Below are 25,266 nucleotides of genomic sequence, written 5' to 3'. Positions count from 1 at the left end.
TGGAAGTCACTAGCAGATTGATAATAATAAATTTAATTCACGTCTTTGTAGTGCTTGGCCAGCGTAAATATTTTAAAAAAACTAAACAGACGAATATGTTTTGCTCACCCTTCAAACGACTTTTTAAGTTTTTTCATGTGTTTTGGTTGCTATTGCAATATATTAATGTGCAATAATTTTTAGCAATACGAGTGTAATACCTTTATCAAACCTCATCATTACTTTTACCGCTCCATGCCTATTTTGGCAATAATTCGCCTATTTCTGTAAAATATTCAGCTAGACGAATATTTTTTGGACTGACTGTACCTCAGACATATACGTTACACATCACGCAACCGCAATTTTTCCTTAAACGCTGACGTGGGCAAACAGAAATCGAATAACTCTAATGCATCGTTAAATTCCGATGACATGCGAAAAATGTTGATAAAAATGAGAGAAAGTAATGGGCCCAGATTACTTCCTTGAGGGACTCCGGACGAACTTATGTGATAAGAGCAACCGGTTAAGTAGGAGCGAAGCCAAGTAATGTAGTTATCAGCGAAACCCAGTTTTTTAAGCATTGAAAGCAGAATAACATGCGAAATCGTTTGCCCTTTAGGCCGCGGGGCCATGGGGTTTCTCAACGCTCATTTTCTCAAGCACTCATGAGTGCTTTTGAGAAACCTACGTTCTCAACGTTTGTCGAATCGGCACAAAATCGGTTTGAGAATCTTTGAGAATCTTTGAGAAAGTTGACGATGCCGCGATCGGCTTACTGAAATATAAGCAATTGTGCTATTCGTTTTTCGATAATCACTATGGAAAATGTATTCAATGTTTATAATTGAAAAAGCTTTAAAACATGCAATCAAAAACTTATTTTCTATTTAAAGCTCCAAATAATGCTTGAGTGGCTTTATCAGTTTCTCAGAGTGAGAAAAATTGATGACGGCCACGAGCTCGCGTCTGAGAACAAGTTTTGAGTGCTCGAGAAACTTAAATGAGTGCTTGAGAATGTTTTCTCAGCTTGAGAAAGCACCGTGGCCTCACGACCTTAGAGAGAATTTTGAGTTGAGTTAGAGTTTGAGTTGTTACCAAGTCACTTTGCGATATGTGCTGTACAATTCATCTCACTTAATATGTTTTTCTATTCTGACGTGCTACTTCATTTGGCCCGAAATATTTCTCTATACCGCCGCATTCATTTTCATCCATTATATGAAGTCTTTTCACAGGGGATGTTAGCTGGAGCAGTCCGAGATGTTCACATTTTTTTTTTTTTCAAAATTGAATGACAATGAATGCGGCGGAATAGAGAATTACTTCGGTCCAAATGAAGTAGCATGTGGGAATAGAAAAACGTCTCAAGTGAGATGAATAATGTAGCTCACATCGCAAAGTGACTTGGTAAACCCTGTACGTTTGTAATAAAGACAGTATTTCGGCTACTGATCGACATTAAGAAAAATGATGCCAAAATTGTCGCGGGACACATTTTGGTCGTCTAGAAGCAGTGTTGCAAAAATCACAGGCAAGAAAGTTACTCGTTTTATTTTTATTTTACAATTAGAAATATATATATATTTCCTCAATCATTTTACACAATGCTCTTGATCTTGAAATTGTTGTCGCGTGATGTTATGATGGATGACCGCTGACGATGTTTTGAAGTTTGTGTGAAGCCGATTAAGCTTTTCTACCGGATTATAGTTTCATAGGAATTGCTTAATAACATTCTTGCAGACTGATTGCCTGATAGGGTGGACATATTTTCACTTCGGCGATTGAGTATTACTGAAGAAACAGTAAACATAGCAGAAAACAATGCTGTGACGCTCACAAAATACAAAAAATATTTCCTTCTAGTCGTCCCGCGTATCATTTTTTGCTTCTGCGGATTGCCATGTTAGCCTAGATTCATAAAATTTGATAACAATTTGGGGACATTTTACGTTGGCTTGCTCAGCGGGTACTAAGTCAGCATTGGCAGCATTTTTCCATTTCATCAAAAACATCAATTTTCCATGTTCATCAGTTGCACCTAAAATAAAAGTATAGAGAAGTGAATGAAAGAAGACAACAATCTTGTGAATTAATTTGCATATAAAATTAGGGGCCACGGAAGTTTATTACATACAATTTTATTGGTACAGAAGGCCGTACGTTGAACATTATTTTCTTGACGAATGCTTTTCTAATTCAACGAATCGAGCTTGTAGCTTGTAGGGCCAAAACATAACATTACGAAGTAAGTTAATTTGACTGAAACATAAATACTCCGTTTTCGAGCCCAAATAAACAAGCTGCAAGTTAAGCTGCTATTGAACATTGTTGAACTATAAGTAAACATTTAACGTCTAACTGAAATACTGCTGATTTTCAGAACTTCGTTCAATCGTAACTAAACAAGTGATTCCCCTAAATTTATCCGTTTTCTGTATGAAGATTAGACTTTTGTTAGTGACGTCATTTGCAAAAATAGTTTGAATTTATTTGTCAATAATTTATCCCGATACCATCAGGACTAATAAAAACTGACTTTTAAATTAGTACAAAATAAAATGAATGATAAAATGAGTTAAAAAAAAACTATTTCTTCTTCTATTCGGCGTAACGTCCTACGCGGACATGCCGGCCTGTATAGGCTTTCGAGACTTAATTCATTACCACATAGCCGGATAGTCAATCCTTGCTACGGGGGAGATCCGTTCTGGGCTGGAACCCATGACGGGCATGTAATTGTGTCGTTCGAGTTGACGACTGTACCACGGGACCGCCGGGATAAAAAAACTAATTGCAACGAAATAATCATCGAAGAAACGATCCCGGATAATATAAACGTACGTTAATATTGGGGAAAGCAAATGTTTAGTTGCGATTGAACAATGTTCAGGAATCGTCAAACGTCAAATGTTTACTCATAGGTGAACAATGTTCGAAACCAGCTTAACATTGTTTATTTGGGCTCGAAAACGGTGTATGATTTTTTTGCGAAAATATCAGATCCCGTAATGTGATAATAAGGTCGCAAAGTCTCATGTTACATAGACCTTTAAAATAAAAAAAACAACCGCCTTTCGTAAAAAAATAAATAGTTTTTAAACTATTTGATCTTTTTTTAACACGGTGCAGGCCAAGCTATTCTGATCGGATGTCCTGTAACAAGGTTCCCACTTATGATTATCTTATGTGCTCTTATGTATCTTATCTTATGTATCTTATCTGCAATACAATTTTGAAAATGTAAACCGGCACCGGCACAAAATGAATCTACATTAAATATTTAGTAACAAAGATTAACACTATTTAATTATTATTTAAATTACAATTATTATTACAATTATTCAAAAAATCTTTTATCCCACACATGTTCATTGGCTGAAAGAAGATACGGGTTTAATATACTACGGTATACAGGATAGTATATTACTACGTACCCTGACTGCCAGTTATTTCTCCGGGAACTTTGTGAAAGCCTTGTTTATAATAGATCGCCGAGTCATTCCAAGATCATATAGTCACATGCATTATTTCGTTATCTTCATTTAACATATTTCCATAAAACAATGTACTTGATATTCAAAGCATTCATTACAGACGAGCCTTCTTATAAAGGGGCCCTTCACGATTCTAGTCAATTTCTGTATGGAGTTTGACAGTTGGAGGCTCATGTAAACACTCCATACAAAACCACACATAAAACTAGCCTGCAATTTTCAGTCTAGATATCTCTAGCCTCAAAGCTAGAATTAGATTCGAGTAGTAATTAGCTCGAAAAATAGGAAAACGAGGTGGTGTTTACATTTATTCCAAGATGTATTAACGAGATCTGGTGATGGAATCCAGAATCAAAGTGTATGTAGTCCAGGTGGTCTCATTGCTTTTTTTTATAACCAAATTTGAATATCACTTTTTGACAGGATGGGTGAAAACTTTTGTTCAAACAAGCTTTCTGGAGGCTTGACGAATACACAAAACATTCTTAAAATATTCATTCAAAAACAGAAACGATATAAATCAGCTTTCCAAATTCATACACCTTTGGATAAGTCCACATGTATATTGTACTCACTTAGATAGCTACTCGAAAACTGCTATACAATGCAAACAGCCAACAGGCTGAAATTTCAGCCTACGAACGGAAAAATTGAAAGAGCCCCATAGATTGTAAGCTATCTTGGTGAATGTGAAGAAGCATATTTAGACACAATGATAAGATTTTTTATTAAGATTATTAACAACTAGGCTGGTAAATGATTATGTTGGTAAAACGATTGAACTAGGCATAGGTTCTCTTAAATTAATTTAGGAAGCGTAAGAGAAGATGTTAACGAGATAGAAGAAAGTAACACTTTCATCAAAATGCCTCTTTAAAATTTAAAAAATATAAAGAAAAAAATATCAATCGCTGAAAGTTGATACTCCCCTCCCTTCAGCTGCTTCTTTACCCAGTTATCATCGTTTAATGAACTACAGTTAAAAAAAGCTAACAACATTCTCAAATATCGATAATCAATCATCGAAATCAAAATTCAATCAACACCTGCTCTAAACATCCCATGTAGGGGAAGGTATGTAAAGACGGACACTGCGGGTAGGATGGACACTTCTCATAAAATAATCCAAACTGAAGGTAAAACAACACATTTGAGTACATTTTTCGTGTAATATATACGAAATTGGTTGAATTCACGAACAAAACAAATTTTCAATCGTGCGCACCTTTGTGAATCTAATTTTATTACTGCGGATCTTAAGCTCTGTAACTTGGATTGTTGATATTTTCGGAAGTTTTATTACATGCACGATTTGTCATGATTCTTAAGCAAAAAACTGGCGAAAGAACAAGAATGAAAGAATTAAAAAATCTTGTTTTCTGCTGGTTTAAATATCCTGACACCAAAGCGGGAAAGACGGACACTTTGTCATAGGGAAAGATGGACACCGATTTGTTGAGTTATTTTGGTTTGTTGTTGAGATTTGTTGAGAAAGATGGATTCATATTTGTTGAGTTATTTTTCTTCTTATATCAATTGGTGATGAATATATTTCTTCGAACACCTTAAATAAGTGTATTTTGAAGATATAAACCATTACGCAATTAAAAAAAGTAATAAATAAGCGAGAAATGAAACACTGGTCAAAATAACAGTCATGCGTTATGCTATTACTCGCACGATGCTGATGAGGCTCTTCACGAAATCCAATATTTTGTCACGACTTGGACAACTTTAATAAAAAAAAAAGATAAAATACTGATATCAAATCGTTCAGGAATATATGAGAGATTCTATGGGTTTACAGAATGGGTTTCAAAAAGTTCAGTGTAAGAAATGACTGGACGTATTAACAAATCCCTCAAATATGCTGTGGTCGCGCACTTTCCGCGGAATAATTTCCTAAAGCGAAGTTTTAAATTGTTGTTATGTAAGCTGGTTATGTAGGCCGGTCTCGTAGTACAGTCGTCAACTCGTGCGACTTAACAACATGCCCGTCATGGGTTCAATCCCCAAATGGACCGTGCCGCCATACGTAGGACTGACTATCCTGCTATGGGGGGAAATCAATTAGTCACTGAAAGCCAAACCCACAAGTGGTGCAGGCAGGCCTTGACCGGCAACGGTTGTTGAGCCAAAAGAAGAAAGAAAAAAAGCTGGTGCAACGTCCACTGGTAATGCCCGATATTAAAAAGGATGCCTTAGATTCTACATTCTACGTTCTATTAGAAGCGGTGCTTACAATTCCTAAATTCACGGCTGAATGAATCGTCGTTGCAATTGACAAAGAATTGGTTTATAAGCGATAGAATTTGTTAAAATACTGTAAAACTCTTCAATTGCCATCGTTTTCTAAAGGTGTCCATCTTAGCCTTCATGATATCCATCTTTCCCATATCAGGTGTCCGTCTTACCCGAACATTTCAAAACTGCACGAAAAAAATCAAGTTTTTCATTCATGAAAAAAACGTTAAAATTGATGGAAACTTAAAAGTTTCAACACATTTTCTGATAAAACATGGAAGTAAGATAATGTATGCACTTTTTTTTCATGGTCGTTGCACTTATATATCCTTACATTTTTACCATTTCCCTTAACGTGTCCGTCTTTACCTACCTTCCCCTATAATTTGTCATTAGTGATTCTTCACCAGAAAACGCTTTGCTTTATTGAAAGTTAAATAGGGTAATTGTACCATTATTGGACAGGTTAGTGCAGCAGTTGCACTAAAACAGCTCGTACACTTACAGTCTTTTCCATGAAAGTGACATTATTATGGACGATAAACTATCGTTTTATGTTGTGCTATTTTATATTTGCCGTTTCAAGCGTTTTTTTTTCTAGCGATATTCATGAAAAAGCAAACTGTTTTTGTTCCTAGTTTTGGCAGTATGGTCCTATTTTCAGCAGGCTGTGCTCCTATTTTCGGCAACGTCCTATTAATGCCTATTATTAAATCCTATTATTAAATAATGTCTAAAACAATTTTACACTCTCACTTTCCTATGATTAGTGCTGAAAAGTACTTAAATTATTAATTTTATGTTGCCCATTTTGGGCATTTTGCTCGCAATTTTTACAGTCACTTTGATGTGAGTTACAATCAAAGTAGGCATTGGAGAAATGAGACTGCCTTACGGCTATAGAGTACGGCTCCGACCGGCTCACAAATTATTTTATTTCTCTCAAGTTATTTGATTATTTATAGTGAAATTGGTGATATTTGATACAAGAAATGTCGTTTTATGTATCGACATATGCATTGCAGTTTTCTGATGAAGCTTTAAATGAATAGGGTAAATGTACCAATAGTGGTGCAATTTGTGGAGGTACAGATGTATTTAATGGGTTTAAAGTGTCAGGAAGGACAATTTCTGAATATTTTAACACATAACATTTGACATATGTTTTATCTTCGCAATCACATAGCAAGGATTACTGCGATAATAATGATTTCTTTCGTAATTTGATCGTAAAAAAGTATTTAAATAATTTCCGAAAATTCATTCAGACCACTGCATGCACAACAACTAAAACCTCAGTGCATGCTGCGATGAAACTATTGAAGCTTTTTCATCCAGCTGCCAAAACTTTGTTCTGGATGACTCGACCTCTGTATTATATAGACTTTGGTTCAAATAAAAAGCATGTCAACTAAAAAGCGTTGAACTATTGAATTGATTACAACATTTACCGCCCCGTATCCGCGTTACTGAAAATAGGAGCACAGCCTGCCGGAAATAGGACCAAACTGCCGAAAATAGGAAAAAATACATTTAAATCGGCAAATAAAAAATAGCACAATATAATACGATAGTTTATCGTTCAAAATAACGTCATTTTCATGAAAAGTAATAAAAATTGCAAGAATACATGCAGTTTTAGTGAAACTACTGCACTAATCTGCCCAATACTGATACATTTACCCTAGTCTTATTGATTCAAAAAACATTCTAATAGTGATTAATCGATAGGTATAGGATGCATTGTTAGTACAACCAGTAAATTTTGTAATGTTTATATGAATCTGACTATTCTTGGATTATTATCCGTGAAAATCGATTAACCGGCATCCGCCCAGCCCCGAGCTGCCCGGATAATCGATATTCTACTATAGTTTCTTTCCTTCTTTCAAAACCAGTCAAATCCTTTCGCGGGCCAGATTGAATGTTGCGGCGGGCCGGACTTTGCCAACTGCTGCTCTACATCAATGGTCCTTGGGAAATATATGCGTTAAGCTAAATGGTCTTCACTAGTGAAGAGAGCTTGGCTTTCAGTGTCTTATCGTTACCATTGCAGGATAATCAGTCCAATCAGTATGGAGGCACGGTCTATTCGGGGCTTGAACTCATGACAGGCATGTTGTTAAGTCGTACGAGTTGACGACTGTACCATCAGACTGGCTCAAACGGTTTGTAGAACAAAAAATTGATGTTATTTTGGTTGAACGCGAAAACGTTGACGATACCGGGGTCTGCGGATTAGTATCGCAAGACTGCGGCACACTTTGTAGGGTACATTATCGCTTCCCAGGAACATATGCTCTTACAGCAGGGATTTTTTAAGTTAAAATTTTGGGCACCCACTGTTCAGGTTTTGGGTATCGTACCGGCATTGTCAACGTGTTTACGTATCGGTCACGCAGTCTTGTGATTGACTTCCGCCGATTCATCAATGTCGGAAAACCATGTAAAAACATGAAAAGGTATGCAAACTCGTAAGATCTACGATCTACCCGTGCCCCCGTAGCAAGGATTGACTATCTGGGTGGAAGAAACTAATATCTGCATAGGCCGGGCATAGGTCGCTATGCCAAATAGAAGAATGTAGAGCACATTTGAATTCTCTCAGTCAATATGTTAGGCATTGAATTGATGAATTGTTGTATTTATAATGATAGTTAGTCATAAGAAAGAGTGCTAGATAATATGCATCACAAGAAACTTAAAATTCGTGTATGATTTCTGATATTTATCAAGAAAAAATATAAAAACTTACCAATAATCTCTTCTGGGATCAATCCGCGGTCAAAGCCTACTTTCTTATCGCTCGTAGCTTTTCGTTTAGCTGGGACAGCTTTAGGTTCTTCAGATGAATCCTTCAGCTTACTTTTCCTTCCAGAACTTTCTTCTTTGGCTGTTGATACATGAAAAGAGGATAGCTGAATGTTTTTAACGATGCAATGTATAACACTTCTTAACATTCAGTGGCTTGCCTTCTTTTTTCTTGCGTGATTCTTTAAAGGCCTGTATCAGATCATCGCAGTCAAGATTTTCTTCTGGTTCCCAGGTGTTTTCTTCTGACGAATAACCTTTCCATTTCAGAAAATATTCAACCTGTTAAAGAATTCACTATCAATATATGATATGATATTTCCCTGTAGTACGTACTTTGCCGTTGACGACTCTGCTGTCCAAAATTTTCTCGACGGAAAATTCATTTACTTCTTCAACCGGCTCCTCCGGTTTCAGCTTTTTGTTGCTCATTCTAGTTCCAAAATTCAGGGATATGGCCACTGTACACTAAACACAATAATAATTATCGAACCCTGTACGGATAGTTTAGTGTATAAGGAAAGAGCTTGTTAGTAATTATAATAGAATGCTACTTTAATGTACGGTTAGTTGCAAAGAAAAGCGTGCGGTGAATGAACCTGTAGTTTATTTATAGTTGCCTGAAGAACGTAGTTGTGAGGAGCACCCAGGGATGCGCACAACATACAATATGATATAAGGTTTATTAGTAAATTATATTACCTTTGGAAGAGATTTAATTAAATCTAACAACAATGCTGGAAAATGAGGATAAGCATAAATGCAGTTCAACTTTGCGCCCAAACAAACTTGTGACATATGTCAGTAATAGACGCGGCCTTATTCGAGGTAACATATAGCAGAGGTATCTTCTCAGCATTTGGCAGATTACCATTTTGAGATTCAATTTGACAACAGCCGTCCATGGTGGATTAAAAATATCAGGTGGTGTGATCTCAAGGTGTATGGATATTAGGAGGTGTAGTGCTTCAGAGCAAGGTGTATGCACTTAGAAGGTTGATTTTTATCGCTTTTGCTGGGCGACATTGTGAGCGACATCTGTCCATCCCTGCATACAAATTTCAGTACTCCTCACCAGCCATCCTCGATTTTTATACCGGAACCCACGGAACAGTTATGTCAAGTCAAGAAATGTCATTTTGCTCTAATTAACTTCACCTTGTCATTTTAAAACACATTGCTCAAGGTGGAATGTATAATGAGGTGTAGTTATAGCCGTTTTGGCTATCACCCCCTGGGCTCCGATTTTGACAGATGGTTTTCCGCTTGTGTATGTATTAATGGATTGTTTACGTTTTGCATGGTCAATATTTGGTGGAGATCAATTTGGGTGAATATTTTAGTTTATTAGAACACAGCCCGTGATTTAAAATGGAAATTTTCCTTCGAGAACTTGAAACGTTCGCCAAACGCGGAAAACTAACTGTCAGTTTTCTTCGTCGATTCTTCTTCCACCTAGCTGTCAAAACGGGCTTATAACTTGACCTGATATCTTTACGGTCCTTGACCTTGCTTCAGAACAAATTGACATTTCACGACTTAACATCCCTACCCGCAAATTTCCGTTAAATGCCTTCCCTACCCGCAAATTTCCGTTAAATGCCTTCTAATCGCCTTGTAATCGCCGGCGAATTGAAGGCGATCAGCAGTGCATTTAGCAGTAATTAAATGCCTTTGAAATATGTCAATGAAAAATTTCGCTTTTAATTTGAAATTTGAAATTGCAACTGTCAAAAGAAAACCTTACAAGCGTCTTCAGCACTGCACTGTTGTAGTGTTCCCAGATATGAGCGTGAGATTCGATAGCACGATTACGTGTTATGTTCTCTTGCGTTAAGCTCTGAGCTATTTCACTTTATTAAAGATGGTCTACATTATTCGGTTGTTAAATAACAACTCATTGAAAGGTAATAATATATCAAACTCATTTCGATAACTAAAATAAAAGGAAAAATGAGATACATATTTCTCCCATCCTGATAATGAACGGTGAACATAGTGTAATTATTATGTTTTTTTAAAAGGTATTATTTTAATTTCGCTTCACATAAATTTTGTTTCAAGTAATTATAGTAAGAAAAAATTAATTTAAAAAGAAATAAACGCAGAAAAAAGATCATAAAAATCTGGATTTGAACACACGCTTTCTCGGTTCGGAACCAAAAGCGTTGTCACTGCTCTATTTGGCAGTTACATTGGTATAGGTGCAAATTCAGTAAATAAACAAGCTAAGATGGCGGCAAGCTATCTGTTCTTGTTGAATCAAAAAGTTGAAAGATTTCGAAGAGAACCCGTTACAGCCGTGAAAGTTTCGGTTGAAATCTTTATTCGCCTTCTAAGGCGACAAAGGCCTTAAATGCCTTCTGAATGCCTTCAAAGCCGTTTAATGCTGGTAGGGTTCTAATCGCCTTGTAATCGCCGGCGAATTGAAGGCGATCAGCAGTGCATTTAGCAGTAATTAAATGCCTTTGAAATATGTCAATGAAAAATTTCGCTTTCAATTTGAAATTTGAAATTGCAACTGTCAAAAGAAAACCTTACAAGTGTCTTCAACACTGCACTGTTGTAGTGTTGTCAGATACGAGCGTGAGATTCGATAGCACGATTTACGTGTTATGTTCTCTTGCGTTAAGCTCTGAGCTATTTCACTTTATTAATGATGGTCTGCATTATTCGGTTGTTAAAGACCAGCCCGTTGAAAGGTGTTAATATATCAAACTCATTTCGATAAATCTAATAAAATGAGAAATGAGATGCATATTTCTCGCATCCTGATAATGATGGGTGAAGATAGAGTAATTATTATGTTTTTTAAAAAGGTATTATTTTCATTTTGCTTCACAAAAAGTTTGTTTATATTCATTATAGCAAGAAAATATTAATATAAAAAGAAATAAGCACAGAAAAAAGATCATAAAAAATCAGGATTTGAACCCACGCTTTCTCGTTTCGGAACCAAAAGCGTTGTCACTGCTCTATTTGGCAGTTACATTAGTAAGGGTGCAAAACCAGTATATATACAAGCGAAGATGGCGGCAAGCTATCTGTTCTTGTTGAATCAAAAAGTTGAAATATTTCGAAAAGAACCCGTTACAGCCTTGAAAGTTTCGGTTGAAATCTTAATTCGCCTTCTAAGGCGACTAAGGCCTTAAATGCCTTCTGAATGCCTTCAAAGCCGTTTAATGCTGGTAGGGATAAGGCCGCAAATACACGACGCGCGTTTCCGCGCCCGCGGAAACGCGTATAACAATCCAGCCATAGAAATGAAATGTCATTCGAACGCGCTACCGCGGAAACGCAGAGATGCTCTTGCTGGATATCTCTGCGGAACTGTTATACGCGTTTGAACGCGCCCGCGGAAACGCGCGTCGTGTATTTGCGGCCTAACAATACTGGTGGCTCCGGTATTAAAATCGGACTGGAGGGGGGTATAGAAAAATGAGATATATTAACAAAAGATTTGATGATTTGTTTAGGCATGAAGTGTAAAATCTTGTGAGTAAGAGTTCTAATCTCACGTTAATTATCCAAGCGGCTCGTAAATAATGAATAGTAAATGTTCAAATAGAAAAACTAAATGATTTCTTAGTTTTGATCCTTAAAAATGTCGAAAACACAATGAATTATAGAATAAATTCATGGAATAACATGAAATAACAAACTTAAATCTATGTTTTAATGTTTAAATCTAACTCTGAAAGCCTAAAATATATTTTTAAACAATATTTAATAGAAAAAATGGGGTTGATAAATTATACGAACAAATTAAAGAAATGTAAACAAATTTTGAATCCTGGTGGTTTAACCACCGACAAACCGACGTGACACTGGCGTTACAAAAGTGTCTCACACGAAAGTACTGTCATTTACCAGTGAGACCAAAGTGTATGAAGATCAGGTGATCTCATAGCCTGTTTTTTATAGTAAAAGTTGAACGTCACAGCATGGGTGAAAACATTTCCTCAAACAAGCTTTCCGACGACTTGCCTAATGCACAAACAATCTTAGAATCTTCGTTATTTGCACTTAAATACTTTAAAAAGCACTTAAAATATTTCTTATTGTAAACTAAACCAAATCTCCAAATCCATTTTTGGATCAAAATAATGTCGTCGATGAGGACACCAATGTGTACTACGTATGTTTTACTAAGAACAAAGCGAACCGTTCCTATGGAAATTCATTTCACCCATTCTGTCAAAAGGAGCTTTTTTTGATTCCGAAATTAGTTGTCAATTTGTATGGGACCCCGGATGACAATTTCAGCACGGAAAATCGAGTTGACATATGATGCAAGTCGCTTTCCGTTCCGCTTTTCAGACGAAAGCGATCTCACTTTGAGCAGCGTGCTGTGAGAAAAAAGTAAGGGGAAAATCAGTGCAATCATCGTCATGGTAGTCATGGCGAAAAAAAGGTATTCCCCTCTTTCGCTTTTTCTACCGTTACATCCCTAGTACACTCTGACTCTTCCTTTCTATTCAGTTTATCTGTTGACTTGTTGTACTGCCATGGTTGGATTTGATCCGCAGTACATCAAGTCAGAACAGCTCTATTAAACATGTAAACCATTGAAGGCTTCGAAATCTAGGACGTTTAAAGGGCACCAGTAGACGCATCGAATCTTGAAGCAGAAATAGATCCACGTACAAGTGAAAATATTGACGATGATATCGTGTTGCCTTTGATGATTTCTAGGTGTTCAAGAAACAACAAGGGATGGTGAAGAGCAAACGATGGAGAGTGCAAGTAATGAATTTTGTTTTCGTTAATTGCGGAAACTAAATTTGATTCTTTTTTAATGGTAGCTGCTGATTTAGGATCCAGGCTAGACAAAGAAAAAGGATTTGGAGAAAATTTGTGAAAACGGAATGTATAAATCCTCCAAGTACAAATTATGACTGAAGCAATTCCAATGTGACTAGCAGTGGAAAAGGAGTGTACGCTCTCTAAGCAGGGATGAATTTGCAAATGACGCAGGATGTAAGAACACTGCAAAACAGCACATGTTATGTACATGTGGCCAGCCGGCTCTGTCACTCTATTTACACTACAAACCATAAAAAGCACGTGATTTTATTTAGCTTTTATAGGGTTCTTTGCCGGGTGTTTTTTTTTCAAGTTTATTAGGCAGGCCTTTAGGTTTTAGGCCTTTCTGTGATTCATAGGAATGTTTTAGAATTGTGCATGCAGGTCAGAACTACAAAATATATTACGAATCAATACAATTATACTATTTTTGAAGTAATTGATTAGATGTGTATTTCCTTCAGTTTTAATGTGTTCCATCGAATTCAGTTGTTTAAGTGTCGAACATCAGTGTCGGCCAGGGGCCCCAAAAAGGCACCTATGACCCGCTCACAAGTTAAATTGCTACTCAATCCTTCTCTGGTTAGGACATTTAATACAATCCCCTGCTAGACGCTTCAATCAAGCCTCTACTTTCGTGTGACCGCTTAGGGCCTCCATTCGTCTTAATCCGCCATTGCTAACAATCAAAAATATCCAAAACATGGCCTTTCATGTAATATTAGATGGCTTTTGTGGACCATTATTTTCCGTTTTAAATTCGACTCGATGCGTATCATCTCTAGGTATTTTCAATCCATGTAATATTTCTCTTGATTTTCAACGTTAATGGTCATCGCACAACTGGGTATCTTCTTCATCGTCAAACGCTACTTCATGTTTTGTTGATGCCTGTGATGGAGACGAATCATCCTCTGCAATTTTAAAACTTTTTTATATTGACAACAGCACTTTGTTGGGTATTTTACACTTACCTATAGGCTGCGAATCAATTATTGGTACGGGAAGATGTTCATCATCTTCCCATGTTTGCCCTCACGTTTTCTTCAAAGCATCGTCCCAAGTAGCACAATCCCGTTAAGAAACCGTTAAAAGTATGCCTAAAAGTATTACTTTTAGCTTTCCATACAGCAGTAATTTTAGGGCTTACAACACTGCGTAACGCTTTCCTGGCTTCGTCAATGCTTCGTTAAAAATTAAAATTTTGCCGGTATTTTTAACGAAAAATATCAAACTCAACGAACAAATCGACAGAGATGGCTGTATTGCTCTTTCTCATTCTATATGCATTTTCTAGATCTTCGTTAAGTTACAACAGAAGGTGTTAATATTTCTTGGAATAAATGCATAAATTCACCACAAATACTTTTATTCGACATTTCATCGTTTTGTCACTGCATATTGTCACTTTATCACATAAGTTTCTTTCATTCCATGGGTTTCTTCCATTATATTAGCATGGAGGTCAGCTGCAGCCGTGGACGAAAAACTTGATGTCCAAACGCTATCCAAATCCAATATGCTGCGGAATATAAAACTTATGTAGCTCGTGTGAAGATAATGGTAATATCGATACACTGACCTGTTATAAAATCATGATGACACACAAATTAAACATTAGTTGATAGAAATTGTCGCAGACGCTTGGTTTTGTTGCCATCTACACAAAAGCTACACACACGAAGCTTGACGAACTTTTTGACATAAGAAATGGAGGCGCCATGTACGTGACCATGTACAGTATGTCTCAAAAATTATCGTCATCAAGAGCATGTTATTTTTCCCAAGAAAATATAAATTTTTATGAAATTTTTTCTCATTTGCAAATATTGCATACACTTTATCAAACTCTTCACATATATTATTTGAACATATGAAATTTTATTTTTTTATTTTTAAATTATTTTTTTATTATCACCGCAGATTCAAATAGAGGAATAAAAGAAAACACATAGTTTTCAAACAGTTAATAAATAAAATGGTTTGGTGTAAAAAAAACGCATTATTACATACATAAGAATGAAAAAATGATTTTCTGAATATTGAATAAATTGGAAATGGTGTAGATAAAATTTGAAAAACACTGTGTGTTATATTAACCCGAATTGATAAAAACGAGTGTAACGGAATACGTCGTTATGATGTAACGCTGTCCAATGTCATATTCTCTTAAGAAACTCTATTTGATTTTTAAAAGCTTTAAAAAACTGTTAATAATCAAATAGAGTTTCTTAAGGCTACTTGGGGTGTGTCTGATACAACATTTCACTATATTTTAACTGATTTGGGATATTTGATATGCTCTTTCAACAAAAGAATTGAGAAATGTAGACCGCGAGCAATTATTGCACGTTTTACAAATGTAAAAAATTCGTAGATGATCCAATGTTCTCCTAAAACCACAACACAATGGCGGCTCGATGTGGGGAAGATATTTTTACTCACTCCAAAATCCGACCTCATCATGATTTCATCATGTGAGCGGCTGTTGCTTGATCATCTCATTAGAGCAATCATCGGCGATAGATTTGCTCACCATACAAACAAAATCATCTCGCCTTAGCGAGGGGAAAAAACAAGCTTGCTCAGTACGCAGGAGGAAACGATGATAGCCTCTCAGTATGGGTTGAAGCAGCTGTCATTGAGCTCGCCATAGTGAGAGTAGGCTGGATTGTCATTTGGGACGAGACCACCTGGTCTTCATACACTTTGAGTGAGACGATCACTTCTGTCAAAGTAAGCTCTGTTCACTGCTGCTTCGATGTAAACAACTTTTCTAAATACAAATTGCGAAGGAAGTGTGAGGAAAGATTTTGTGAGAATTATTGGACAAAACACCCAGGAAAATCATTTTATAAGTTTCCAAAATCAATGTAAAAGATGTGAGATGTACATAAAACAATACGCATTGAATTAGCGAAGAAAAACAAAAAGGTGATTTAGCAGTTTCTTTTCTGTGTCAGTGTAGTAAGCGAATCATTACAGAGATGGCGCTAGTGTTTAACGCATTTTCATTTGAAATAAGGAGACAATTTTTGAAGTTCATTTTGTTCGAAGTGTCACGTCGGTTTGTCGGTGGGTTTACGCAAGATCTATTAAGGAGAACAGGTCGATGCAAAGCCCGTTGCTAGGTTGCCATTTTCAGCTCGCTTTTGACAGTTTCATGAAAAAGTGTTTACAAACAAACGGCTAATAGTTAACGCGCAAAAGTGGACGAATTTATTGTTAGGAAGGTTATATTGGTTAAATTTCTTGCGGTCAATCACTTCTGGACAAGAAAGGAGAAGTAATTGCAGTCTACTCTGTATTCAGAAACATTGATAACCTTTTTCATTGTTTGCCATTCGGTGACCACAAACCACTACCGTTTGCAACGGTCCTGCTGGAAAAACGAAATGTTTAACATGTTCAACTGGGTTAAAGAAGTCCTTTTTACTTTCAATTGAACACTGAGAGTAAAATGAAACATCCAATCGACACACACTGGTACAATATGCATACCGTCATTTACTTATAACCCGGCTACGAATGATAAATGAGATCCTTGGATTGTATCAGTCATGTAATATTCTAATTGGATTCTAATTCTTCAAATATTCTACCAGAAATTGAATGTAAAATGCTGAACAAAACTCTCATTCACTCCATAGCAACGTCCATCGCTAAACATAAACAATGTTGACTTTAACTGTCAAAATTTTCCCATGGCTTTCTTTCAATTTACTCTAAGCGCTTCGACCTGTTCTCTTTCAAGGATCTTGGTTTTACGTCAAGTGATGAATTGTCAAAATGCTGAAGATTCCACCACCTGATGTTTTTAATCCACCTTGGTAATGTTATATATCAAGTCTGATTTTTTGTTCGATTGCTGCCAGAGCGCTGCCTTAACGGATGTTTGTATAAGTGCAGGGAAAAGTCATGACTGGACTTCGAACTAATTTGTCAATACAGATTTGTTTATTTACGTTGTGTGAACCTACATCTGAGCAGAATAATTTTCTTTCGTATGATTCAAAATTATTCATAGGGAGCTTCTAAATTCTCATATTTAAGCTGTGCTTCAGTACTGTAGGAAATTGCGATGTTGCGGACTCATTTAAAACGTGGAACGGAAAAATGGTTGCACTTGACAACCCTTCGTTGCAGATCGAAGTCTGCTGCCGGAAAACAATGCTGGAAATGTAGCAGTTCAGATATTAACAATACGTTTTTTTGTGCTTCGTGCGGTGTGTTACGAGAGTCGGCTGAAAAAGAAGTAACTCAATTTTTGAAGACAATACTGTTGAACCAAATAGTGTGGATTTGTTATTAATCTGATTTATGCACAATTTTAGGACTACTTCGAACTATTGAAACTGAAGAAAGAGTTCAACATAGACACTTTGAAACTCGTACAAAACTATCGCCATATCCAAAGTATGATACATCCAGACAAGTTTGCTCAGAAATCAGAGCATGAAAAGGCAATTGCATTAGAATGGAGCTCTTTAGTTAACAAAGCGTTCAAAACACTTTCTAAGTCCATTGAGAGGGGCAAATATTTACTAACGCTTAATGGAGTATCTATATCTGAAGATAATACATCACTTGATAAAGAATTTCTCTTAACAATGATGGATTTAAATGAATCAGTGGAGGATGCAGAAACTGCCGATGAACTAAAAACTATAGCTTCAAATGTATCTGTAAATATAGAACATCTGAATTCAAAGCTAGTCCAACACTTTAAAGCCCATGATTTGGATGGCGCTAAGGAAGTTATCATACGTTTAAAATATATGAACAACATTGAAAGGACCGTAAAAGAAAAGCTTTTACATCTTAATCTAAAGCCGTAAACATCTATTATAATATGCAACGTGTAACTGCGACACGCGTCATGTTTAATAGTGTGTTGGATGGAATAAACCACTTTCATATTTGTTGCAATTTATGTGTTTTTTTGTTGCTCTGAAAAATTTGTAATATTCTGTAATGTAAATTCTGCGGTGCTACGCTCTCTCATTAGCCTATAGAATAGTCCATGCAGCAAAAATGATGTTCAATTAAAATTACCCATGCAGCAATATTTTGATGCTTTTTGACAGCTTCAGTTATTCTAGGGGGGAAAACATCGAAAATAATCGCAGCAATCACCACGCGCTTACAGGAAATTTACAGAGAAAACGTAACTAATTATTCTGTAAGTTTACGAAAGCAAAAGGACCGTGTGAGGAACACAAAAATGGTGCAGACATCTTCAGGATTCGTTGGATTCTTCAAAAACATATATAACGATGAATACAAATGGTAAGCATTTATGCAAGCGTGCATTTGACACTCATTAACATGTGTCTATTATCATTTTTTTTTACTTTACAGGGCTCTGGTTAAAAGTGCATCACTGTTCATCGTGGGTGTGCGGTTTGCACAGGAATGTGTTGGTCTGGAATTGATGCCATCGGTGGCTCATTGAATAGTTACAACCCCCTAATTAATGTAACAAACGAATAAATCCGCGTTTTAAAATGTATACATTTGCGTACTGTTCATTGGTTGTTGTCTGTTTTGGTTCGATAAGTGCCGATGTAAATAGCGATTCAGGATTCAACTTCCTAGTTATAGTTACTGATGACCAAGACATCATGCTTAATGGCATGGTAGGTATCTTCGATTACAAATTAAAAGATGAATAAACGCAATATGAGCATTTAATTTTCAGACCCCAATGGCCAAAACTCTTGAACACATCGCAAACGAAGGAATGACCTTTGTCAATGCAGTAAGCAATAGCCTTTTCCTTACTGTGGTGTGTGGGTATGAGATGCACTGTACTTTCTATGCGTTTATTGCAGTTTACAACATCTCCGATTTGTTGCCCGTCACGAAGTTCAATTCTGACAGGAAAATATGCTCACAATCACCAAACAAAGAACAACTCTCGTTCAGGCGGCTGTTATGGACGTGTTTGGCGTGAAACGATTGAACCGGCGGCTCTTCCCGTTTGGTTATCTCAGGCTGGATATGATACATTTTTCGCTGGGAAGTATTTAAACGAGTATTTTTCAGCAAATATTCCACCGGGATGGTCTCAGTGGTTTGGTTTACATGGGAATTCGCGATACTACAACTTTACCGTAACTGAAAATGGTGAAGTGGCCACTTATACCAATGAATATTTTACTGATTACTTGGTAAGGGGTTATATAGGAGTGTTAATACGTACACTCATCTCGGTAATGATACTAATTTTCTCTAAACTAACACATTTTTATTGTAGGATACTAAAACGGTAAACTTCCTCAAGAACTTAAGAGCAGATCGGCATTTTTTTGCGATGGTTACACCTCCCGCTCCACATGCCCCATTCACATCAGCAGACAGACACAAAGATCTTTTCCCCAATGTTAAAGCAATACAAACGCCGAATTTCAACATATCTTCCACTCCATTACGTAATGTCGATGGTTCAGGTACCCGACAGTTCGTATTAAAAATTCTCATTCGTTTATTTTAACCTTTCTTTAATTAGAAAAACATTGGCTATTAACTATGGAACCTTCCACATTACCATTAAAGTTCCTGGATGAGATGGACACGATTCACCGTAAAAGATGGCAAACACTGATGGCAGTTGATAATATGGTGGAGAACATTGTGAACATTTTACGTGAAAAGAAATTATTGGAAAAAACATTTATCTTTTATACTTCCGACAATGGTTTTCATTTAGGTATAGTTTTTATTGTGATCGATTGCGAATGAACTTTAATATTATAAATATTAATATTGCAGGGCAATTCTCCCAAGCTTATGATAAACGGCAACCCTATGAGACGGATATTAGGGTACCTTTATTCGTAAGAGGACCTACAATCAAACCGAAAGCAGTCCAAAAGTCAGCCGTTGCATTGCTAGACATCGTGCCCACGATCCTGCAGCTTGCTAATCTAGAACTGCCTTCCTTCTTAGATGGCCAACCGTTGCCACTGCAAAGTGATGAAGATGTGTTAATTGAAAGACAACTACTGGTAGAATACTGGGGAGAAGGATCCTTGGAAACGTATAACCCCGAATGTCCATGGGCAGCGCAAGACAGACTCCAGTTGTGCACTGTTGATGCTGCGTGCCATTGCCAAGACGCCTGGAATAATACTTACAATTGCGTTCGCCATCTGGCTACTGATTTGAATTTCATTTACTGCGAATTCAAGGATAATCAGGTAATATTGCAAAATGCGTACCTTTTCAATTGATGTTAATATTAACACAATGGAACATCATTTAATTTTGTTCTTTCAGAATTTCGTTGAAGCTTATAATATTGCCAATGACCTGTATCAAATGAAGAACATCGGCTTCGAAATACTTCCCTCAATTAGAGCAAAGTACAGCTTAGCAATACAGAATCTCACTGCCTGTGTGGGTCATACATGTCATATTATTTACTGATTTACTATCATGTAATTGAATGTTGCCTAGGAACTGTTATTAAATATTGCAGCACGCATGGACAGTCAACTGACCGCAACCATAAATAGTCGGCACATATCAGCGCATAAATGTTTTCTTTTTCTTAAAATCTCTAAATAGCCTCGGTTGGTTAGATTGTACAATCAAAACAATATATATCAATTAAATGTGATGTGTATGACAAACAAAAATAAAGCTAAAATAATCATTTTTATGTGTGAAATCAGTACAATTTTGTCTATCAATTGTTAGATGAAAAAAAAATTGCATTTTTTTCAAAAGTTTTAAATCAATTAAAAAAAGGAATAACCGATTTGTCTACATCAATTGCATCAAATACGTGATAAATTACATAAATGAACTAAATTCAACCCAAAATCATTATTAATCAAGTATAGTTTGGCTGGAAAACGTGATATTCGGCTTACGGAAAAATCCGAGTTACCGGATGTCTCCGGAAAGCATTATTCGCGTAACTCGGGGAAAGACTTTAGTCTACCATGTAGAGGCGGATTTAGAGTGTCGGGGGGCCTAAGCGGTAAAAGGAGTTGAGGCCCCCTGTTGGAGGGTCGGGTCTATGCTTTTGCGCACATTTCGTTAAATGTATTCTCTTCCAATCTTTTTTTTTTGCTGTATAGTTTAGTTTAAAATTCTTCCAAAAATATGTTATCAAAACTAAAACAGTTTTTACACTTCTAATCTACAAAATCAAATCTTTTTTAGCCGTGTCTGTTACCATTAATGTGGGGACAAATACATCACCATAGCCTCAAAAAGCGCCGTATGTCAAAAGCATCTGCCCATTTTGCCCCAAGCGTATCCGCCCATTTTGCCTCACGTGAAGCATTGTTGTATTCTTTGTTATATTAGTAAAATACGCATTCAATCGCCTTGCTTTCTTCAGAAAAATTGTATAGAAAATATCATATAAATAAATATAAATAAAAATATATCTTGTAAAACATCCACGCATCCCTGTGACACTGGTTTAAGCTTATTTTCGAAGTGGCAAAAATTACATCAATATGCTACTATAGCTTATTTTGCATTTTTCTTGGTTATCGGTATGTAAGGGTTATGAAACTTACATGATATTCATAGAACACTCTAATGAATACATTTTGAGCATTGGAAAGTGTCTTTGTAGTGAAATAATGCTTAAATAGAAGGTGCCCATTTTGCCCCACTTTCCCATATTAGTAATTTAATTTATTTATTTAGCGATTCAACACCTAATCCCTAACTTATTCCCCTAACATCTGCCTTTATCTGGTGTCGACAAAATTGGAAATTAATAAAACATTTTCTTTAAATGCGTTGGTCGTTAGATTAAAACCAAAGAGATAAGACCATTCATTGTATCCAAGTAAAGCACGCCTGCTCTCACCAACAAGCAAGTTACGAGAGCGAATAGGTCTCGAAGGCACGTAGATGTTGCTCTTCTCTGATAGACAATGTAAAATTTGTTTTTTTTTTTAATTTTTAGCAACAAATACACATTGGTTTACCTTAACATGGTGCTGGAGCGTCTGTAGGCCAAGCAGAAGGTAACGTGAGCGATTACTTGGGATGGTTGTGAGTTCTCTGAATTGTTCGCATTTTAAAGCAAGTCTTGTAAACTTCCGTTGTATTGCCTCTATTGTGTTAATCATCGTAGTGCAATTTGGGAACCAAAGTACTGAGCAGTACTTCACCCACGAGCGCACAAGACAAGTAAACAACGACATAAGGCTTAAGGCATGATTACATAATCGGAATTGTCGAAAGATAAAACCTAGCGTATTGTATGCCTTTTTAACAGTGTTGTCAACGTGTAAACGGAAATTTAAACTAGAGTCCAGTGTAACGCCTAGACAAACTTCTTGATGACGATCTAACACAATGCCTAACAACGAATTACGAATTATATTTTATCGTTTTTTCAAGTCTATGAAACGATTCAATAAAAAAAAACCAAAGGGCTAGCTCGATATCATTTTAGACACCAAATACCATACACCAAGTATGAGTCTCTTCGTCCATGGGGCCCCTATTGGGCACAGAAGTTCTCGATGAGACTACTGTACACATTGTTGTATATGCTGGAATTACCATCCACGGGACCTCTAAATTGACGGGGCCCCCAGCGGCCGCTCAGTCCGCGTACCGTTAAATCCGCCACTGCTACCATGGGAGATTTCGGAGAACTAGTCAAAAATTTTTGGAGCCGGTCTGGTGGTACAGTCGTCAACTCGTACGACGTAACAACATGCCCGTCATGGGTTCAAGTTCCGAATAGACCGTGCCCCCATACGTAGGACCCCGCCATGCAATTGACAGCGATTTGCGAGGGCGCGCGAGGGCTCGCACGCCATACAAGTTTACCGCCCCAGAGCCCTCGCATTAAAGAGCTTGCGAGCCATAGTAGTTTTTTCACTCCTAGTTTTAGCAGTTATAATTATAGCACCCCAAGAGCAGGTATAACATTGCAAATTATAGCTTAGGCGTAAACACCTAAATTTTGAGATTTTATTTTGCAAAAATCCAGAATACATCGAAAAGTGATCTTTTCGACGAACAACACAGCAAAAAAATAATTTGTCAATAATTATTAAATATTTCTTAAAATATCTTAAGATTTCGAGCAGATGATACCACTTGCAACCCTCGCAATGTTTGACGGGACTGACTATCCTGCTATGGTAACAATAAGTCAATGAAAGCCAAGCTCACTCCATTAGTGGGTACTGGCAGGCCTTGACCGACAGCGGTTGTTGTGCCAAAGAAGAATGGTAAAATGGTGTACGAATCATACACTGAAAATTTTCTAAGTTTGCTGCAGTTACATTTTTTACTGAAAGCTATTGAGTAATACATGGTTTTGTCGTTTCACTGTGTCATATACGTCTGACAGCTGTTCATCGACAGAAACTGATAGTTGGATACAAGGTCCTTGAAAGAGAACAGGTCGACGCGCTTAGAGTAAATTGACAGAAAGCCATGGGAAAATTTTGACAGTTAAAGTGAAAATTGTTTATGTTTAGCGATGGACGTTGCTATGGAGTGAATGGGAGTTTTGTTCAGCATTTCACATTCAATTCCTGTTAGAATATTTGAAGAATTGGAATCCAATTAGAATATTACATGACTGATACAATCCAAGGATCTCATTTATCATTCGTAGCCAGGTTATAAGTAAATGACGGTATGCATATTGTACCAGTGTGTGTCGATTGGATGTTTCATTTTACTCTCAGTGTTCAATTGAAAGTAAAAAGGACTTCTTTAACCCAGTTGAACATGTTAAACATTTCGTTTTTCCAGCAGGACCGTTGCAAACGGTAGTGGTTTGTGGTCACGGAATGGCAAACAATGAAAAAGGTTATCAATGTTTCTGAATACAGAGTAGACTGCAATTACTTCTCCTTTATTCTCCAGAAGTGATTGACCGCAAGAAATTTAACCAATATAACCTTCCTAATAATAAATTCGTCCACTTTTGCGCGTTAACTATTAGCCGTTTGTTTGTAAACACTTTTTCATGAAACTGTCAAAAGCGAGCTGAAAATGGCAACCTAGCAACGGGCTTTGCATCGACCTGTTCTCCTTAATAGATCTTGGTTGGATAGCAAACAGCTGTCAGTGAGAATAAACGGCACTCTGTGTCTGAACTGCGAACGAAACACATGTGTCTTCCTTCCACGAATTATAACAATTGGCAACGAATGACAAATTCTGAGAACCCTGGAACGCTAGCACTATGCAGTTAAAGAGCTGAAACAATCGGGTATAAGTGGAGACAGTGTCATGATCGAAGAGAAACCAACAAGCAGTGGTACAAAGCAGAACAGAGTGAACAACGCACCACAATGGCAAAATTCGATATGGAACCGAGGTGGAATGTATAATGAGGTGTAGTTATAGCGCTTTTGGCGATCCCCCCCCCTGGGCTCCGATTTTGACAGATGGTTTTCCGCTTGTACATGTATTGATGGATTGTTTACGTTTTGCATGGTCAATATTTGGTGGAGATCAATTTGGGTGAATATTTTAGTTTATTAGAACACAGCCCGTGATTTAAAATGGAAATTTTCCTTCGAAAACTTGAAGCGTTCGCCAAACGCGGAAAACTTACTGTCAGTTTTCTTCGTCGATTATTCTTCGACCTAGCTGTCAAAACGGGCTTATAACTTGACCTGATATCTTTACGGTCCTTGTATGGAACCTTTTAACAAAGGGCTTATGCAATGGCCCCGCTGGGTGAAACGCTTCGAAGGAGCAATGTCGGTATTTGAGGTTAAATCGAATAATAAAAAAGCCATGCTTCTGCATTACATGGGTGCTGATTCATACAATTTATTGTTTGATCATATTTCTCCGGAAGAACCAGAAGACAAAACATACGAACAAATAGTGAAGTGTTTGGATGAGCTGTTCAACCCGAAACCCCTCGAAATGGTGGAACTATGGAAGTTTCGTCAACAACTTCAGA

General features: G+C 36.9%; 4 protein-coding genes and 1 long non-coding RNA gene across 7 annotated transcripts; 4 read left to right on the top strand and 1 right to left on the bottom strand.

Moving 5' to 3' along the window:
- Nucleotides 1–1,519: 1,519 nt before the first annotated feature.
- Nucleotides 1,520–9,411, bottom strand: LOC121593836 (chromobox protein homolog 1-like). Of its 2 annotated transcripts, none has more exons than XM_041916551.1 (5): nucleotides 9,240–9,411; nucleotides 8,874–9,031; nucleotides 8,699–8,819; nucleotides 8,482–8,619; nucleotides 1,520–2,026 (listed from the first exon to the last, which is right to left on the bottom strand). In XM_041916551.1, the coding sequence occupies exons 2-5, from the start codon at nucleotides 8,967–8,969 to the stop codon at nucleotides 1,848–1,850; spliced, it is 534 nt and encodes a 177-aa protein (XP_041772485.1). In that variant the 5' UTR covers nucleotides 8,970–9,031; nucleotides 9,240–9,411; the 3' UTR covers nucleotides 1,520–1,847. The 2 variants fall into 2 exon arrangements, with proteins under 2 accessions (XP_041772485.1, XP_041772484.1); XM_041916550.1 differs by having other exon boundaries at nucleotides 8,874–9,005.
- A 3,367-nt stretch (nucleotides 9,412–12,778) lies between these two features.
- LOC121593588 lies at nucleotides 12,779–13,762 on the top strand. The gene is made up of 2 exons (XR_006004804.1): nucleotides 12,779–12,951; nucleotides 13,020–13,762. It is a non-coding gene; the product is annotated as an uncharacterized LOC121593588 (long non-coding RNA).
- A 3,438-nt stretch (nucleotides 13,763–17,200) lies between these two features.
- On the top strand, nucleotides 17,201–18,272 carry LOC121593698 (iron-sulfur cluster co-chaperone protein HscB). Its single transcript, XM_041916290.1, has 2 exons — nucleotides 17,201–17,598; nucleotides 17,678–18,272. The coding sequence occupies exons 1-2, from the start codon at nucleotides 17,425–17,427 to the stop codon at nucleotides 18,179–18,181; spliced, it is 678 nt and encodes a 225-aa protein (XP_041772224.1). The 5' UTR covers nucleotides 17,201–17,424; the 3' UTR covers nucleotides 18,182–18,272.
- A 152-nt stretch (nucleotides 18,273–18,424) lies between these two features.
- Nucleotides 18,425–18,855, top strand: LOC121593699. The gene is made up of 2 exons (XM_041916291.1): nucleotides 18,425–18,632; nucleotides 18,705–18,855. The coding sequence occupies exons 1-2, from the start codon at nucleotides 18,568–18,570 to the stop codon at nucleotides 18,796–18,798; spliced, it is 159 nt and encodes a 52-aa protein (XP_041772225.1). The 5' UTR covers nucleotides 18,425–18,567; the 3' UTR covers nucleotides 18,799–18,855.
- On the top strand, nucleotides 18,851–21,021 carry LOC121593697 (N-acetylglucosamine-6-sulfatase-like). 2 transcript variants are annotated; one of them, XM_041916289.1, is made up of 7 exons: nucleotides 18,851–18,982; nucleotides 19,045–19,104; nucleotides 19,178–19,516; nucleotides 19,603–19,777; nucleotides 19,855–20,055; nucleotides 20,118–20,545; nucleotides 20,625–21,021. In XM_041916289.1, the coding sequence occupies exons 1-7, from the start codon at nucleotides 18,851–18,853 to the stop codon at nucleotides 20,772–20,774; spliced, it is 1,485 nt and encodes a 494-aa protein (XP_041772223.1). In that variant the 3' UTR covers nucleotides 20,775–21,021. The 2 variants fall into 2 exon arrangements, with proteins under 2 accessions (XP_041772223.1, XP_041772222.1); XM_041916288.1 differs by having other exon boundaries at nucleotides 19,603–19,795.
- The last annotated feature ends 4,245 nt before the right edge of the window (nucleotides 21,022–25,266 follow it).

The sequence above is a fragment of the Anopheles merus genome, chromosome 2L, assembly GCF_017562075.2.
Source record: "Anopheles merus strain MAF chromosome 2L, AmerM5.1, whole genome shotgun sequence".
Classification (NCBI taxonomy): domain Eukaryota; kingdom Metazoa; phylum Arthropoda; class Insecta; order Diptera; family Culicidae; genus Anopheles; species Anopheles merus.
This window is presented reverse-complemented; position numbering and strand designations above follow the sequence as displayed.

Coding starts and splice junctions, on each gene's coding strand:
- LOC121593836 (XM_041916550.1), bottom strand. CDS start 9,335: ATGTCACAAGTTTGTTTGGGCGCAAAGTTGAACTGCATTTATGCTTAT. Junction 9,006..9,239: donor TAATTAAATCTCTTCCAAAG/GTAATATAATTT, acceptor TATTGTGTTTAG/TGTACAGTGGCCATATCCCT. Junction 2,027..8,481: donor GATCCCAGAAGAGATTATTG/GTAAGTTTTTAT, acceptor CTTTTATTTTAG/GTGCAACTGATGAACATGGA.
- LOC121593698 (XM_041916290.1), top strand. CDS start 17,425: ATGTTGCGGACTCATTTAAAACGTGGAACGGAAAAATGGTTGCACTTG. Junction 17,599..17,677: donor GAGAGTCGGCTGAAAAAGAA/GTAACTCAATTT, acceptor GCACAATTTTAG/GACTACTTCGAACTATTGAA.
- LOC121593699 (XM_041916291.1), top strand. CDS start 18,568: ATGGTGCAGACATCTTCAGGATTCGTTGGATTCTTCAAAAACATATAT. Junction 18,633..18,704: donor TATAACGATGAATACAAATG/GTAAGCATTTAT, acceptor TTTACTTTACAG/GGCTCTGGTTAAAAGTGCAT.
- LOC121593697 (XM_041916288.1), top strand. CDS start 18,851: ATGTATACATTTGCGTACTGTTCATTGGTTGTTGTCTGTTTTGGTTCG. Junction 18,983..19,044: donor ACATCATGCTTAATGGCATG/GTAGGTATCTTC, acceptor TTTAATTTTCAG/ACCCCAATGGCCAAAACTCT. Junction 19,105..19,177: donor GAATGACCTTTGTCAATGCA/GTAAGCAATAGC, acceptor CGTTTATTGCAG/TTTACAACATCTCCGATTTG.